General features: G+C 35.7%; 2 protein-coding genes across 9 annotated transcripts in view; one reads left to right on the top strand and one right to left on the bottom strand.

Annotated features, from left to right (window-relative positions):
• Positions 1-753: 753 nt before the first annotated feature.
• PIGP (phosphatidylinositol glycan anchor biosynthesis class P) lies at positions 754-7,548 on the bottom strand. 5 transcript variants are annotated; one of them, XM_087937638.1, is made up of 6 exons: positions 7,362-7,548; positions 6,260-6,299; positions 5,622-5,711; positions 3,784-3,856; positions 2,334-2,452; positions 754-1,713 (listed from the first exon to the last, which is right to left on the bottom strand). In XM_087937638.1, exons 3-6 carry the CDS (start codon positions 5,701-5,703, stop codon positions 1,595-1,597), a joined length of 393 nt encoding a protein of 130 aa, XP_087793764.1. In that variant the 5' UTR covers positions 5,704-5,711; positions 6,260-6,299; positions 7,362-7,548; the 3' UTR covers positions 754-1,594. The 5 variants fall into 5 exon arrangements, with proteins under 5 accessions (XP_087793764.1, XP_087793763.1, XP_087793765.1 ...); XM_087937637.1 differs by having other exon boundaries at positions 6,260-6,362; XM_087937639.1 differs by having other exon boundaries at positions 7,316-7,546.
• A 64-nt stretch (positions 7,549-7,612) lies between these two features.
• Positions 7,613-16,875, top strand: part of TTC3 (tetratricopeptide repeat domain 3) — a 74,947-nt gene continuing 65,684 nt past the window's right edge. For 2 of the 4 annotated variants that reach the window (XM_026700519.2, XM_087937632.1), the window contains exons 1-7: positions 7,693-8,232; positions 9,308-9,392; positions 10,305-10,350; positions 10,559-10,694; positions 11,162-11,246; positions 11,763-11,816; positions 15,825-15,951. In XM_026700519.2, coding sequence (XP_026556304.1) covers positions 8,207-8,232; positions 9,308-9,392; positions 10,305-10,350; positions 10,559-10,694; positions 11,162-11,246; positions 11,763-11,816; positions 15,825-15,951 — 559 coding nt within the window. In that variant the 5' untranslated portion in view covers positions 7,693-8,206. Of the gene's footprint in view, positions 8,233-8,288; positions 8,308-9,307; positions 9,393-10,304; positions 10,351-10,558; positions 10,695-11,161; positions 11,247-11,762; positions 11,817-15,824; positions 15,952-16,875 lie in introns of those variants that run through there. The other 2 variants (XM_087937631.1, XM_087937630.1) reach the window with 2 other exon arrangements.

The following is a 16,875-nucleotide window of genomic DNA, read 5'->3' on the forward strand; positions in this document are numbered from 1 at the left end:
AGAAACTAAGGCCTGTGCGGAATGATTAAAAGATCTGGGAATACAGTATTAGCCTACGGAAAATACAAATGGAAAAATGATATAACTCTTAAGATTATTCTCCCAGTGAGAGATATTTATTTCTATTGCCCTAGTAGAAATGAGTTAAAAGTACAACAAAGGAGGTTCAGGAAAAATATTAAGAGGAGGTTTGTGATTGAATTCAATCAGTGGAACAGTCTGCCACATGAAAAAGTGAGTTTTCCTTTTTTAAAAAAGATTCTTCAAACAAAGACTGAGTGATTACCTGCCAAATGGTCTGTTGTATTCTGCAGAGGACTGGACGAGAAACCTCAAAGGTACCTTCCAACTCTGATTCTAGTCTACATGTTTAGGATAGAAAAACTAGTTTAAATATTACATTCTAAGTACGTTTGCTCCTTTGTAGCTAAATGACCTGCTTTTCCAGTCAACTGGGTAGGGTATCATAACTCCAGCTTTTTTCTCTCATCTCTTTTATGTTCTCTTACTTGATAAGCTTGTAATTCTATAACCATTTACTTAGGAATAGAATTCATCTGTGTAGAAAGAATTGTAAAAAGAATTATGCTGTCTATTATTTATATACCAACATACAAAGTAAACTAAAATAAGAATAAGTGTTCCAAGCTTTTTTGATGAAAGTATATATATTAATTCACTGCAGTATATTCTTGTGACATCTCCTAAATTTATTTTAACCATGACTGAAGAATAAAACTCAAAATAAATGTATACAGCGAGTAAAGAAAATGTCTTTAATTGTTAAAGGGTTCTTAATATGTATGCATATAAATATGACTAGTCATGAAGCAATTACATTCAAGACTGAGGTCTGCATTTCAATTGGAATTATTTATAGTATTACTTTCACATTGGAATACAATCAGTATCTATAACTTTAAAAATCTGAACTTTGCTTACTTTAGCTAATTTTTCTATGCACATGGAAGAAAAATCATATCTAAACATCTAAGGGTAATGATTCTGGGCTTAATCCAGCATAACTTTTCTATTATGCACTTATCTAAGCTGCTTTATAATAAACATGATCTTAATTTTACACGGTGTACCTTGTTAAAAGAAACAGCCACCACATTTAGTAGTTTTATTTATCAGTTCTTGGAACGTATCCTTAAATAATACAAAGTTTAGCTAATATACAAAACAGAACACTACTGAGAAGTGACTAAATTCACTGTCTTGTGAATATACTATATTGACGTAGAGAAATACATAGCAGGATTTGTCAACAGAACTTCACGTGGAAACTACTGTCCTCAAATAATTTAGAATACAGTATCAGCTATAGGAGAGAACAAATGAAAACCTGTATCTGCAATGTATAAGAAAAAAGCAATCTGGACTAAGGATGAATGAATCAAAGTTGTGGAAATACAATGCCCTAAGAGGCTCCACCTAATCCTTAAAATGTCGTTTAACTATTACAGTCTTATTTTATGGCTAATCTATCTAAGCTGTCTGAAGTCAAGTGTTTTGGCACCCTATTGTCAATATTTCTATATCGTGTTTCATGAGAGCAAATTTTAAATACTTTCTTACATGAGCCCCTAGACTAATTCTCTTTCCTACTATGAAAAAACATTTTGTTTACTTCATTGATAGGAATATCTCTTAATGCAGGAATTGCTTCTTCTTGTGGTATTTTCTGCTTTTGATTTTTTGCATAGTGATCTGTAAAAGATTTTTAAAAATCACAAATTCATTTTTTGTTTGATGAGATGAAATGTAGTGAGAACGCAAGAAATTATTATTATCTCTGGCACCATTTGCAGCTAAAGTGGTGATGAAAAGGTAAATTTGTGACCAGTGCCTGCATTTATAACTTTCACAGTATCTGTATTTGCCATTACAATCAATACATTATAACTTTGGAAACTTTATTATGAAAAGCCATTCATTTATTCATTCATTCATTTATTCTATATCTCACTTTTATTATTTTTACAAATACGCCGGGACAGCAAACATATCTAACACATCTTCATCCTCCTATTTTCCCCACAACAACAGCCCTGTGAGCTGAGTTTGGCTGAGAGAGAATAACTGGCCCAGTCACCCAGCTGGCTTTCATAGCTAAGGTGGGACTGAAATTCATGGTCTTTTGCTTTCTAATCTGATGCATTAACCACTAGACCAAACTGGCTCTCTGATCTAAAACATAATGATGCAAACAATGCAACATAAAGCAGAAAATCCACATACTTGAGAGATTAGCGTGCTCATCTCACAATAAAGTGTTAAGGGTACATTACGAACAGTTCTAGGTACATTTTTGTAGTTTTCGTGATTACCTGTTATAGTGTCTGTAGAATTCAGTGGAGCTGTACTGATCATGTTAATACCAAAGAGGAGTACATAGCCTATTCCCACAGCAACTAAAAGATACACAGGCAATGCAGTAGCCCAGAATCTAGGAAGTAGAAACAATACTTGAAGTAGTGCTTCGTATATATGACAAATTGCAATAAAACAACTATCAACATATCATAGCATAGTAGAAAAAGAAGAGAATTAGCAACATGATAATGGAATGGAACAGTTTGCTTGGAAAGAAGGTCTAAAATCATAGGGCTCTTTAATTCAAAATTCTGAGAATGTAGAAAGTTTAGTTAGAACTGTGTTAGTAGTATACTTTGAATGGAAAGAGGTTCCTTCTTTTCACCAAAGGACTGCAAAAGAGCCCCTAAACACAAGGTTACAGATTATATATTCTTTGGATTGTTACATATAAATGATTAAGAAAATAATGTAAATCATATTATGATTTCTAGAACTGGAATATTTCAGATAAAACTTAAGGGGTGATCTTCCTGTGATCAGTAAGGGATCAGGGATAGAAGAAAATATATGCAGCTCAGGGTTCAACAGTGAAGACCCTGGTTCTCCATGTGCATGGTTATTACCTAGTCATGTAATAACACATCTGCAAGTGAACAACCAAGCTCAGAGAATACTGAGGACTCCATACCAATCTCATTTTAAATACCAATACCATGGCATTTATTTGTGACCATATGCTGCTATTTTTTATATCATAGACAAGATAACAGTCTGGTTTTTGTTATCTGTTCTTCTTTTCAGGGTCATAGTCCTGGTTGTTTGGTTTTTAGTTTCATAATTTTACTCATAACTTAAAAGCCACATTCAGCATTACATATGCTCTCAAATCTCACATAAGTCCTGAATCAGAAGTCACATACATAATGAAGAGGGGGACTGGGAGTGGGAAAAGTACTTTTACATTCAACTGGAAATATTATGGTAAATTAAATGGATGACTCTTCTGAATCAGCAGAGATGATTCTTATACAAGGTTATACAGGTATCCTTGACTTATGCCCATATTTGGGCCCTAAATTTCTGTTGCTAAATGAGACAGTTGAGTTTTGCCCCATTTTATGACCTTTCTTGTTGAAGTTGTTAAGTGAATTTGGCTTTACCATTAACTCAGAGGTCACAAAAAGTGATCACATCACCCCAGGATATTGCAACTGCCATAAATATGAATCAGTTGCCAAGTGTCTGAATTTTGATCACATGACCAGAGGATGGCGCAATGTCATAAGTGTAAAAATAGTCATAAGTCACTTTTTTTCAGTGCCATTGTAACTTCGAACGGTCACTAAATGAACTGTTATAAGTTGAGGATTACCTGCATTGTTAAAATATACATAGCATTTATAAAATCATTCAGTAGATTCAATAGGAAAACCTTTAATGAAAGTGTTATTAAGAACTTACTTTTGAGGCCAGTATGTTAAGCCCAATGAGAACAGCCAGGATTCAGGTATGTAGGACCACACAATATACAGAACTACATATATCCATATATATAGATACAGCACATAGGAAAAAAAGCAAAAAATTAAACTTAGTGGTGAATTATATTTCCACAAAGAAGGCAAACATATAGTGTAAGAATCATTTTAATAATCATATTCATAATTGGTTTGAGGAAGGTAAGTTAGCGATTTCTCAGACAGCCTTAATAAAAGAACTGATTTAATTTTATCTCTGATATAGGGAGTCAGCATTTCTGGTTCATTTGTGGTTATTTTGTATGGATATGGATTAGAAAAAAGCTGTGAGTGTTCATAGCTACAATTGCATGAAGATAAATAATATATATGCATGTATGCATCCAACTTTTCAGAAAGAATGTAGCCTAACTTTCTACAAGATAAAGGCTGAGTCAATTTTGGAATCAGCTTCTATTTATTTAGGTATAAATGAAAACATGCAATTTGACCAGGTATGCCTAAATTTTTGCCTAGAACTGTATATGAGGAACGTGTGTAATTTTATCACTTCAGGGCTTTCTGATTTTGAAATATTTTTATTTATTTATTTAATTTTTGTCAATTGCTTACAAGATAATAGGTATAAGTGAAAACATAGTTATGAATACATGGATACATATAAGCAAAATAAAAAAATAAAAGAAATAGGACAGGGACGGTAGGCACGTTGGTGTGCTTATGCACGGCCCCTACAGACTTCTTAGGAAAGGAGTGAGGTCAATATTGCTACACTCCTTCTAGTATATTGCTTATGGGGAGGTACAGGATACGTTAAAAGTTTTAAAATGGTAGTGGTTAATTTTGATGGCAATATTTATGTCAGTATTATATCGTTAAAAGATATAGTTCTTTAATTTCTCTGAATATTGTGGATATCCCAGCCCCAAGCCTCAGCAAGGTTTGGGACTGCCCCCTCTACATTCACTTGGACTCCCACCACCTGTTATCTCCTCCCCAAATCTCTGCCCTTTGGCCTGCTAGCCTATCTATTGCACCGCTACCACATTGCCAGGACCTTCTTTCATACTGCCTTTTCTTGGCCTGTGCAGCCAAGACTTTAGCCAGGATTTATCTTATGTCATGCCCACACGTCTCTATTTATGACCCGCCCAGAGGCTTTCATGAAACATGCCTAGCATGTGAAAAAAGACCCTGTGTATGGCAAGAGAGAAGCCCCAGCTGTATCGATGTGAAACAAGGCCTGAGCTGGTCTAGTAGTGCCGCACGGTAAAGTGGGTGCAGCTCCAGGTAGGCAGATGGCCAAAAGATCATCATCTTGGCATTGCTGTAAAATGGGTCCAAATGATTATCATGTGACCACAGCGGAGTTAGTGTCTTGAACTTCAAGGACTGGGTATAAATCCCTTAATTCAGGGCTGTGGTAACTGAACAGTTGCTGAATGAATAGATGTTAAATCATGGACTATCTGTAACCAAGGTCTTTTAAATAAACACATACACACATGATATTCTGTCAGCCATCTAACATGCCATTTGACCACTGAGATTTTGTCTATCTTTAATTAGAAGCCATTAATTCAACATAATTTACTCTCATGTGGAACACCTTCAGGGCTATGACTCTTACTTTCAGTATGGGTATCACATGCAACATTGCACTAACTCTCTGAACCTTTACATTTCAATTGCAGCAGAGGCAACGTTGAAAAGACAACTATTTGCAACAGCCAACATACATATTGCTATCTTGCTTGTGATGTAATATGAAATCTATTGTATCACAACATTCAAAGTATTGGGTTTAAATGGTTTACTTACTAAAGGCAAATTGAGAGCCTAAGTAAAGAACAAAACCATATATAGCTCTTTCAGGCAATGGGGCTGGTGAATTTTCAACCATGCTGATGCCTTTATTTTTTTAAAAGAAAAGGAAAAAGGGGAAACAATTAGTTTATGTTAAACTATGGTTATCAATAATTTCAATGTTCAAAGTACTTGAAAATAAAACTTCTATGTGGCCAAAGAAATGAAATTATGGTATTCAAAAAATACAACATGGATACTAATCTTTTAATATTCTACTTAGGATATACATATTTCAAATTTCAAAGAACACTCCGTCAGACATTTGGAAATTAGCTTAACATCTAGCTAGATGCAAGGCAACTGGCTGCAAATTGAAATAATTTATAATAGATAATCATAAGTATTTTACTATTTTCAACATCCAATAGATCAGTCATCTCTAATGTTTTTTTTCCTGTCAGCTACAGTTTCAATCTCTCAGTGGCTACAAAGTTATTTCTTGAATTTTAAATAATGGTCTGAATTCGAAGAGGTTTTTTTTTACAGCAAATAAGGTCACACATGATACACTGCAATAAACTGCTCTTACTGAGGTGACTAGCCAGCAGCAAAAGGACAAAGTCCTTTCTATCTTTTTATTCAAAGCTTACCTTTAATCTTAAATCATATCCAATAGCAAGAGAACTGTGACTGTGAGTGAAGAGAAAATTGTTCCTATGTTTAAGATTTGTGCATATTCTAAATTCTAAAAATCTTTTTTAAAAAAACAAAAACAAATCAGCTATAAATGTCATGATGGTTAAACAATAAAGATTAGAATAAAGATTTCATAGAGAATCTTACAAAAGATATGTTACTGTGTTAAACTTTTCCAAAATCCCCCAGTTAGTTATATTATCTGAATCTTTCAAATTACGGATGATTTCCTCACAGAGGTGCAAAGAGGAAGACCCTCTCTGCTTTAATAGCAGTAGCACTTAGACTTATATACCGCTCCACAGTGCTTTATACATTATAGCATTCTCTGAGCTGTTTACAAATGTCACCATCTTGTCCTCAACAATCTGGTTCCTCGGAAGAATGGAAGGCTGAGTCATACCTCCCAAAAATCTATAAGGCATCAAGTTGGAGAGAGATACCCTAGAGAACTATGGTCAAATAGTATTTTTTTATATTAATTTACAAGAAATAAACCCTATGGGGGAAGTCTCACACTGCTATTTTGAAATTTTTTATTTTCTGAAAAACTTGAAATTATATATAGGGGTCTTCAAAATTATTCTTATAGACTTAACACACTTCCTTATACATAATGTAGCAGAATTTAAAATTCACTCCCTAGTTCAAAAGCATTAATATTTAACCAGATTTGTCAAGCTTATATGCTTCTAAAAGCCATTTTGCAACTGTTCCCGTCCCTGCCAATGTTTCATGCCCAAAATGACAGCAACTGGAAACAACTGATACAGCTACTAAACTGCTCCAGTACTTTGCTAGCTAACCTCGCTCTTTTGCATTTTTCTACTGTGGTCTCCACTATCAATGCTACTATTGCAATAATCATAACGGGCTAATCAATGATAACTGATAATGGAAAGTGTCCAAAATGTATTGTATTCAGTTCTTTATTAAAACAGTTCCGTATTGCCATATGTTTAAATAAAGCCATTTATATAATAGAAAAAGGAAAATTATCACTGCATCACCATTAATATAAGAATTATAAAAGCAGCGTAGGTCCACCGTTCATACCAAAACTGTCCAAAGAAGATATATGGAAGGGTTTGAACTGGAGAAATCCGATTTAGAAAACTTTTCGCATGCCATTCGATGATGTTAAAAATAACATCTCCTGTATGCGGACTACAAGACGACCAGTCCTGTGGTCCACAATACACCTTCCTATAAAAAAAAAAAAAAAGCGCCGCTTTTTCTCTATGGCGGAAGCTGCAACGTACCGGAAATGACGTTCGCAGTCCGGAAAGCGCAAAGTTTATCGTCCCGTTTTGAAAGCAAAGGTCTATGACCAATGAGGAGGCAGAGTAAGTCGGAAGCGTGTTGGATGGTGGTGACGTGGTGAGGCGGTGATTGTTCCTTTCGGGGAAAGAAGCGAGAAGGTGTGGAGAAGAAGCTCGCCCATCGCCCCGGTGAGAGAAAAGCTCTGTGCATTGATTAAACTTCGCGGTGGTTCAGCCTTCTCCGCGACTGAGCTCCTGGGCCACGAATCTCAGGAGGCTCCCTTCGCCCGCGACCCGCCTCCAGGCAGTACATTAAAAAGTGTTTTCTTATCTGCTTATTTGGTGTACAAATTCTGGCTCGCAATCGCTGTAGGCAGCCTGGCGTTTTCCTAATGCGTTGGACTGCAGTTATTGCAAACTCCTGTACTGATGGATGCTGTGATGCAGCTCATCTAAGACGTGGGAAGGCTCCGTATTTTTTAAGGGCAGCCACTTTTGTTCTTCCCTCTGGCATTCTCCGCTGATACTATCTGTAGCGACCGCCAAAGGATTCCTCCTGGACCAGCAACCAAGTAAGCTGCCTTTTTGAGCTCCCAGCTTCCCTTCGATGACCTGATAGTGTTCTCAGTGGCCCCAATTATGATTCAAGGAATAAGAGGAATTCGGTAAGAGGAATCCAGCAAGATTGTGTGTAACGTCTAGTGCTTTTTAACTTGCTCATAGATGAAATCAATTTATGGGTAAGCAATGGCCAAGGGTAAAAATTGTACCAATTTTTTCAGGGTATTTTTGGGAACATGATTTTGAAAAACACTGGAAATAGCTTTCAAACCTAGCCAATCAGTCAACGAAATGGCAAATGAAATTGAAAGTAAAAGCATTGACCTTATAGTGTTATTTCACAAATATGCAGCATTTGAAGTACTGTGTATAGTTGTTGACATTACAATTGAAAAAAAGGCTCAGACTGCTTCCATAGGAGAATGTGTGTAAAGTCTGCAGGTTAGAAACGTGTGATTGAGAGAAGACAATTGAGAATACACAAAGCAAGGAGAAAGTCTAAAAGGAAAAATAATCCTCCTTAGGGCATTAGGATTAGGAGTCATTCAACAGTACTGGTTGGAAAAAGATTAGGAAAAGATGAAAGATTGCAATTCTTTGTACAGATTTAATTTGTTAAATTTATCACCACAAAATGTACTGATGGCTGTTTATTTGTATCATTTTAAAAGTATATTGAATATATTCATAGACAATATATATTTCAAATGCTTGCAAATTCACTGTTATTTTTAGGTTGAAGGAAGCAAGTTTCCAAATATCAATTGCAGAGAAAAGAGAATGTAATTGTTTCTTGCACCCAAGTATTACATAGCATCTGGTCACTGTGAGAAGCAAAACACTGGAATAAAATGGTCCTTCTCCTGATCTAGCAGGATGATTCTTCCCTTCATTTCCCTTCATAAAATTGTCAATTTTTACAACTACCTAACCAATAGGATTTTTTGTATGTCATATACTGTACGAGGAAAGTACAGATTTGGATAAATGTCTGATAATCTAGAATTGTTGTAATTAAATTGTTTTAATTTTATTTATTGTATAAGTTATTAAAACAATGTTTTCAATTTTGTTTTTCAATGAATTATTTTTCTTTTGACAAAAATTCACTAAAATGTTTATGGATAATTAGCATTTTTGTTAAATCAATTTTTCTAAATGACTTGTTACATTTTAAAGGTCATGCAGTATGGAAAATCCTACTTTTGAAGAGATCAGGTACATCTCACTTTATAGTCCTTACATCAGGCCATGCTGTGAATTGGTAAGTACTTAATGAAAAATAACATCTGTGTGCATGTATTATTGGTTGAAATTTCTGTTAAGAGGCGTGGTGGCACAGTGATTAAATTGCAATATTGCAGGCTAATTTTGCTGACAGCCAACTGTCAGCCGTTTTGCAATTCGAGTCTCACCAGTTCAAGGTTAACTCAGTCATCTATCCTTCAGAAGTCAGTAAAATAAGGACCCAGATCGTTGGGGACAATATGCTGACTCTAAATTGCTTAGAGAGAGCTGTAAAACACGGTGAAGCTGTAAATAAGTAATAAGTACTATTGTTATATAGTGTATTTCAGTTATGTGTTTTATTTGAATCTCTGCACAGATATTCGGATAAAAGTTTGGCATCACAGATGTGAATTATACAACCAGGATTTTAAGTATATTTTGAACACTAGACTATTGGTAATGCTTTCTCAGCCAGTGGCAGCATATAACTGAACTTGTCTTGATGCAAACCTAAGCAAGCTTCATTATGAGTTAATTGGAAGACCAGCACTGGGCAGTATAGCATACTTCAGAAAGTGTTTTTTATATTAGCATTTTCTTATTAGTGTTTACCAAAAGTTGTTTTGGACAAGAAGTTTATTATTTTTCCTGTTTCTAGGAGGAATATCATTAAAAAAAAACTTTCTCCAGAAAAGAATAAAAAGATTAGCTGGTTTATGCAATGTTAAATCTGCTTTTCAGCATGCTGATAATTTGTTAGTCTGCCTTGATACCCAAGTGGGTATGGGGATGGTTTGCAAAGAGAGAACAGTTTTATATTTGTTTTGGTATTGGTTGAAGAACATTCAACAACTACTTTTAAATTAACACTACTGTTTAACTCAGGGCTTTTTTCATTTTGCTTCACACTTTTAGAATGGTACTTATAACATGTCATTATTTCTAGATGCGTGGAACAGTTCATGAGTATTCTTCAAAGAAACATGAACCAGGTACTTAAAGTGATAATGCCTTTTTTGTTCTCTTGTTTTCTTATCTGGGTTTTGTTTAATAGTCCTTGTTATCTTGTTGTACAAAGACAAGTTAGCAAAATATTTGACACCCACTGGTTAGATCCTTGGGTTTGGAGGATTACTAGAACTTCGTTTTTGATTTTGTCTTTCTCTCCCCCCCCCCCTTTTCCCCAATTTTATGCCATAGGTGATATCTGCAAAATGTGGTGCAGCAAACCTGTTTTTCAACTGCAGAAATACTGTGACATAATTAAAATTTGCACATTTAGACCACTTTTATTTGTACCTCATTGTGATCCCAGTAAGAAATGCCGTGATCCCAGGTAAACAAATATTTATTTGCATTCTGTCCATTGTATTTTTAAAAGTTTGAACATAGAAAACCTATATATGTTTTACAAATCTTATGAAAAACAGTTAACAGATTGTGAAATAAAGTGACAAGAAATATATTGGAGCAAGTTATTCAGAGTGACATTGACGAGTAATTGTGTAAGAAACCAACTTCAGTGGCTTGAAGCACTAATCCTAAAGATATTATGCATTAAGTCCCAGAATGCAATTCTTTCATAGCAGGTATGCTGAGGATTGCCTCCATTGATTGATTGCAGCTTTTGACTTATTGAATGAATGGGGAAATCCTGTGCTTTCAGACAAATACTAATATAGAACAAATCAGATACGTTGCAATGTCCTTTTTAAAAAAGAAAATTATATATTTCCAAGGGTATAGAATTTCATAAATAATAATGCATAATGGATTTTAACATCTTTTTTCTACTTTTAACAGCTGCCAATTTGATGAGCTAAATATGGAGAAACTCTGTCAAATTGAGATTTTAGAAGACATTACTGAACTAGTAAAAAAATTTGCAGTAAGTAATTTTTTAAATTTTTTAAGGTGTCCAAAATGTTAATACTACATTTATCTACATTAATACAGGAATAGCATAAAAAGTGGCTGCATATTTCTTAAAGAATAGTGTATTTCAGAGAATTATCAATTATCATTGTCTTTCTTAGGACTTCTAAGTTCAGTGGAAGTTAAAAAAAACTTCATGTGATTGCTCTAACTTTGTAGTGATAAATCATACAATTATTCTGGACTTTTGCATATTTGAAACTCTTAGGTCTCTAAAATATATTCCATTGACTTTATTTTGAAAAATTAAAAGATTCAAAAATTATTGAATCAAAAAAATAAAAGTGAGAGTTGTATTTTAGTATTTCTGAGTTTGTGGTATGTAAAATAATCGTGTCACTGGAGTTATCTATGTGCTCTGCAAGCTTAAATACTGTGCATTCCTGCTTTGTAACATAAACAGGCATTATAACAGAAAGAAAGCATATGATAGCTGTTGCTGACAAGCCTTTTCATCTCTTACTTCCAGGATGATCAACTTTTCATCAGTGGAATATTGACAACTGAAACTGATTTAGAGAAGGTAAGTTTGGTTTGAATTATTTATTCAGGTAAACTCTGATTTGTTAAAATTTTATGTCTCTTTTCTTCCCAATAAGGGACTTTTCACAGCACTGACTTAATCATGATTTAAAATGCATATTTCAAATCTAAAAGTCCAGAATAATCATATGCTTTATTTGTCATAATGAATTTGATAGACAGAAATACAGTTTTTTTGTACACTTATAATGCACATGTATAATTGTTGTAGAAAAATAGTTTAACACGTAACAGTTCTTATTAATTTATAGGCTGTGCTATATCTCTGGCATAGAAGCTGTACTCCCGTATGATCATTTACTGTGGTACATAGTGAACAGACTTTCACTTTCGCTTACAAAGAGCCAATCTCTTAGAGACTTCATGCTCCTGTTTTCTTATCAATAAATGGCCAGGAACTTTCTGTTCATTTCAGTAGGCCTTGCATAAATCCAAAACGGAATTTTTGTTGAGAAACCAGCCTTGTTGTGAGAATAGTATCTTTATTATCATTTTTGTGCAGCTTTCTTTTGATGTTCTTATCATTTGTTCATAATAATCAGAAGCACTTCCTCAGGTTGATATTCTTACCCAGTTTTTTTTTTCCATTGAAATCTTACTGTTATTTGTGTGTTTCGCTTCAGCTATTTTAACATTTTATACTCATGCTAAAAGTTACATATAAATCAATGCTTTTTGCTGTAGTTTATTAAGTTGTACATGAATCAATATAAAAGATTACATAAATAGTCATATAAATTAACTTACATGTTTCACTACTTTGCCACAGATGTTAAAGAGAAAACCAGTTTGGTCTAGTGGTTAAGACCAGGCTAGAAAGTAAGAGAGCACCAGATTAAGAAAACCAGCTGGATGACTTGGGGCCAGTCACTTTTCTCTCATCTGAACTCATCCCACAGGGTTGTTTTGTAAGGATAGGAGGAGGAGGAAGGTGTCTTGGATATATTTGCTGCCTTGAATTGTAAAAAATAATAAAGACAGGATATAAATAAAATAAAGTAATTGAAAAATTAGAATTAGAATTGGAAGAATTTTATTGTCATTGTACAAATACAACGAAACTGTGGATGCACCCCAGCAACTGTTCACAATACAATAAAACCAAAGCACTTAAAAATGAAGATAAGAAAAATAGAGTACCCACGTCTCCATTTGCAGTTTGAGAGTACAATATCTACAAATATACACAAAATATACATCCAGCACTGACTGTAAAGCTTAGCCGAGTATAATACACAAGAGATGGATTGTACTGTAATATCTTATTATACATCTGAATGGGCTATTGAGGTTTCACATCTTTTCACATCTTAATGAGGTAGTGACTTCGTGTTTATTTGCGGTTCGGATGGCCCAGGGAAAGAAACTATTTGTTAGTCTAGTGGTGTGGGATTTTATTGACCTAAAACGCCATCCAGACGGCAGCAGGTCAAAAAGATAATTGCCAGGGTGTGAGGGGTCTTCTATAATGGCCTTGATTCTGCTTTGGCAGCGGGACCTGGCTAAGTCTTCCAGGGAGGGCAGAGGGCAACCAATGATCTTTTGAGCTGTGTTTATCACCCTCTGTACAGTTTTCCTGTCCTCAGCTGTGGCGCCTGCATACCACACACCCAGACAATATATCAGAGTGCTCTCCACAGAGGCTTTATAGAAAGCCAGCAAGAGCTTCTTATCCAGATTGTTCTTCCTGAGAACCCGCAGGAAGTGCAGCTGCTGCTGAGCCTTCTTCACTATGGCCTTGGTATTAGGGGACCAAGAGATATCAGCTGAAATATGGATGCCAAGGAATCTGATCATAGGGACAGTTTCCACTCGTTCTCCGTTGATGATGAGTGGGGCGTGGTCCTGTCCATGTCTCCTGAAGTCAATAATCAGTTCTTTGGCTTTATGGACGTTCAGTGACAGGTTGTTCTGTGAACACCAGATAAACAGGTTCTCTACTTCCACCCTATATGCCATCTCATCCTCTCCGGAGATGAGACCAATCACGGTCGTGTCATCCGCAAACTTTATGATGGTGTTTGTTGCGTAGCTTGGTGAGCAGTCAAAGGTGTACAAGGCATATAGCAGGGGGCTCAAGACACAACGCTGGGGGGAACCAGTACTGAGTGTAATAGTGGAAGAAAGGTGGGGGCCAAGTCTAACAGACTGTGGTCTGTCAAAAAGTTCTTAATTCAGGAGCATGTAGGAGTGGGGACCTGCAGATTATACAGTTCGGTTACTAGTATATCTGGGATGATAGTGTTAAACACAGAGCTGTAGTCTACAAAAAGCATCCTCACATAGGTCTGTTTGTTCTCCAGATGACTGAGTGCTCTATGAAGTGTGATGGCCACAGCGTCCTCTGTAGATAGGTTTGCTCTATAAGCAAACTGATGTTGATTGAAGGAGGGCGGGAGGCAGTCTCTGATGTGCTGTGAAACTAATCACTCAAACACCTTCATAATGGAGCTTGTTAACGCTATGGGCCTATAGTCATTGAGAGTGTTTATATTTGTTTTTTGGGGAACGGGGATGATGGTTGCAGCCTTCAGGCATTGTGGGATGATGGCATGTGTTAAAGATAGATTGAACAGCTCTGTAAGTATTTCTGCCAACTGGTCAGCACACGCTTTAATTACTGCACCAGGAATGCCATCAGGTCCAGCAGCTTTCCTGGGATTTATTGCTCTCAGTATTTTTCTCACTTCATGCACCTGAAGAGAAAGAGGTGCAGCGTCGTGGTCCTTGTGAGGCAGTATGGTGGTCTTCTTGGTGGTCTCAAAGCGTGCGAAAAAGCTGTTTAGCTCCTCTACCAGAGTGCTACTGCTCTCGCTGTTTGTTGGGCCCTGGCCTTTATAGTTGGTCAGGGCCTGTATCCCCCTCCACATTTGTCGTGGGTCACTCTCAGTAAAGTAGCCCTTGATCTTCCTCCTATACATCTCCTTAGCATGTTTGATGCCCCTTCTCAGCTCAGCTCTGGCAGTGTTGTACTGTGAGGTGTCACCTGCTCTGAAAGCCAGGTCACGGGTCCTGATCAAAGTCTGGACTTTGCTGATCATCCAGGGTTTCATGTTTGGAAAGGTCCGTATGCGTTTGTCCACAGTGACATTTTCTACACAGGTCTTCATGTAGAAAAGCACAGTCTCTGTGTATAACTTGAAGTCATGTTGTTTGAAGATGCTCCAATCTGTGCGGGCAAAACAGTCTTGAAGCTGGGAGAGGGCATTTTCGGGCAAGCATCTAATAGTTTGACTGCTAGGTTTTTGTTCTTTTCCTAAACGGGGTATAGGCTGGTAGTAAAAGCAGGGTGAAATGGTCTGATTGTCCTAAGTGGGGAAGAGGTTTTGCTCTATAAGCATGCTTAATATTTGAATACACATAATCAAGTGTGCTTTTTTCCCCTGGTTGGGCACTTAACATGTTGGTAAAGTTTGGGGAGCATAGTTTTTAGGCATCCTCTGTTGAAATCCCCAGCAATGATGTGAACACCCTCAGGATGAGCCCTCTGTTGTGTGGTAATTATGTCTTGAAGGGAACTGATTTGGGGAATGCAGGTTGCCCACCCATACTTGGTGCAGGAAGTATTGTTTAAGATTTTGCTAAGTCTACTGTGGTGTATTAATAAAGGAATTCCTTTCATATTCTAGTGAAAAGTATATTAGAAAACATATTGCTATTCATGACTTGCAAAAGTGGTTGCATAGGACATGCTGATTTCTGTGGTTTGCTAGTATTACAGTATGTGTGGTAGCAACTATAATTTAGGTTTATTATTTTTAACATGTTGCTTATATTGATACAATCAGTAAACTAATGTATTCATGATCTTCTGAACCAGTTGTTTAACAACTGTTTACTTAGATGTAATATATTAAATGTGAATTGTTTTCTGTAGCAGACAAGGTTATTGAGGAACACATTTGTGAAATTTGCTCAAATTTAATTACACTAAATATAATTATGAAGATAATTAAAATAATACTGATATTTTCCTTAATTAAAATAGGGAATTATTAGAACTTCTGAAGTTTTAGAGTGGATGAAATATGCGGATCACATTGGCATTTTACAGAAATTAAGGAAACTTGCAGATTATTGTTGTTGGTCTATCCTCAAACTGTTCTTTTCTGCGTGTAAGTATACACATGGTTTAAATTTTCTATAATCTGTTTAGGAAGCATTTTTTTTTCTATGAAAGAAAGAGGATTTTGTAGTCTTAAGCTGAAATAAATAGCTGGTCCTTAATGCAAATCTTGTCTTATATTTTATGGCTTACATTCAGAGTTCCATTACAGCAGAGCTGTAAAACTTGGGGCCCGTGGCCTGGATGCGTCACGTGTTGGCCAGGCCCACACCTGGTTTAGCAAAGGGGGGGAAAGCCATGATATGTCACAGACACTGCCATGATGACACAAGTTTGACACCCTAGCAATACAGCTGTCTTTGATAGATGTTAAGTCATTCCAAAAGTTTGTCCTGAGAGAGGAATAAGGAAATATAATTTTCTCTTAAGCTCTCTGTGCCACATCATATCTCATTATGCAGCTGCCCTTGAGGAGAAACCTTTGGAAATACTCAGAAAATGTCATTTCTGTCACCCACTTGTCAACAGAATTCTGGATCTAACTCCATATCCTCTTGCTTCTCTTACTGATTCATTTAGTGTCTACTATTACAATCAAATAAACATAACATGCTACTGCAGTTTTACAACAGTAATAATGTAATAATAATGAAAATATTAGTGGGGAAAACAAGCTCTTATCTTTCTTCAGTTAAAAACTAAAAAAATTCATACAATGCTTAAGCATTAAGCATTTGGATCCAGTCTTAGTTTATGCCGAATGAAGTTGCAATTATTATTAATGTAATAGGATTCTTTAATATTTCTGCTCTTTCTTCAGTTGAAACAATTAAAAAAAATCAAAATGAAAAAAATATTGCATTGTTAAATTTGGTTAGATCAGTATGCAATAGATGCTGGAATCTATAATTATTTTGAATTATTGTGTACAGAGGATTAGCAAACAAAAACGTATTTAATTCATGGTGATATC

Source organism: Pseudonaja textilis, chromosome 7 (genome assembly GCF_049901715.1).
Source record: "Pseudonaja textilis isolate UNSWEBS1 chromosome 7, rPseTex1.2, whole genome shotgun sequence".
Classification (NCBI taxonomy): domain Eukaryota; kingdom Metazoa; phylum Chordata; class Lepidosauria; order Squamata; family Elapidae; genus Pseudonaja; species Pseudonaja textilis.

Coding starts and splice junctions, on each gene's coding strand:
- PIGP (XM_026700525.2), bottom strand. CDS start 5,703: ATGGTTGAAAATTCACCAGCCCCATTGCCTGAAAGAGCTATATATGGT. Junction 2,453..3,783: donor TTAACATACTGGCCTCAAAA/GTAAGTTCTTAA, acceptor TCTACTTCCTAG/ATTCTGGGCTACTGCATTGC. Junction 1,714..2,333: donor TTCTACAGACACTATAACAG/GTAATCACGAAA, acceptor AATCTTTTACAG/ATCACTATGCAAAAAATCAA.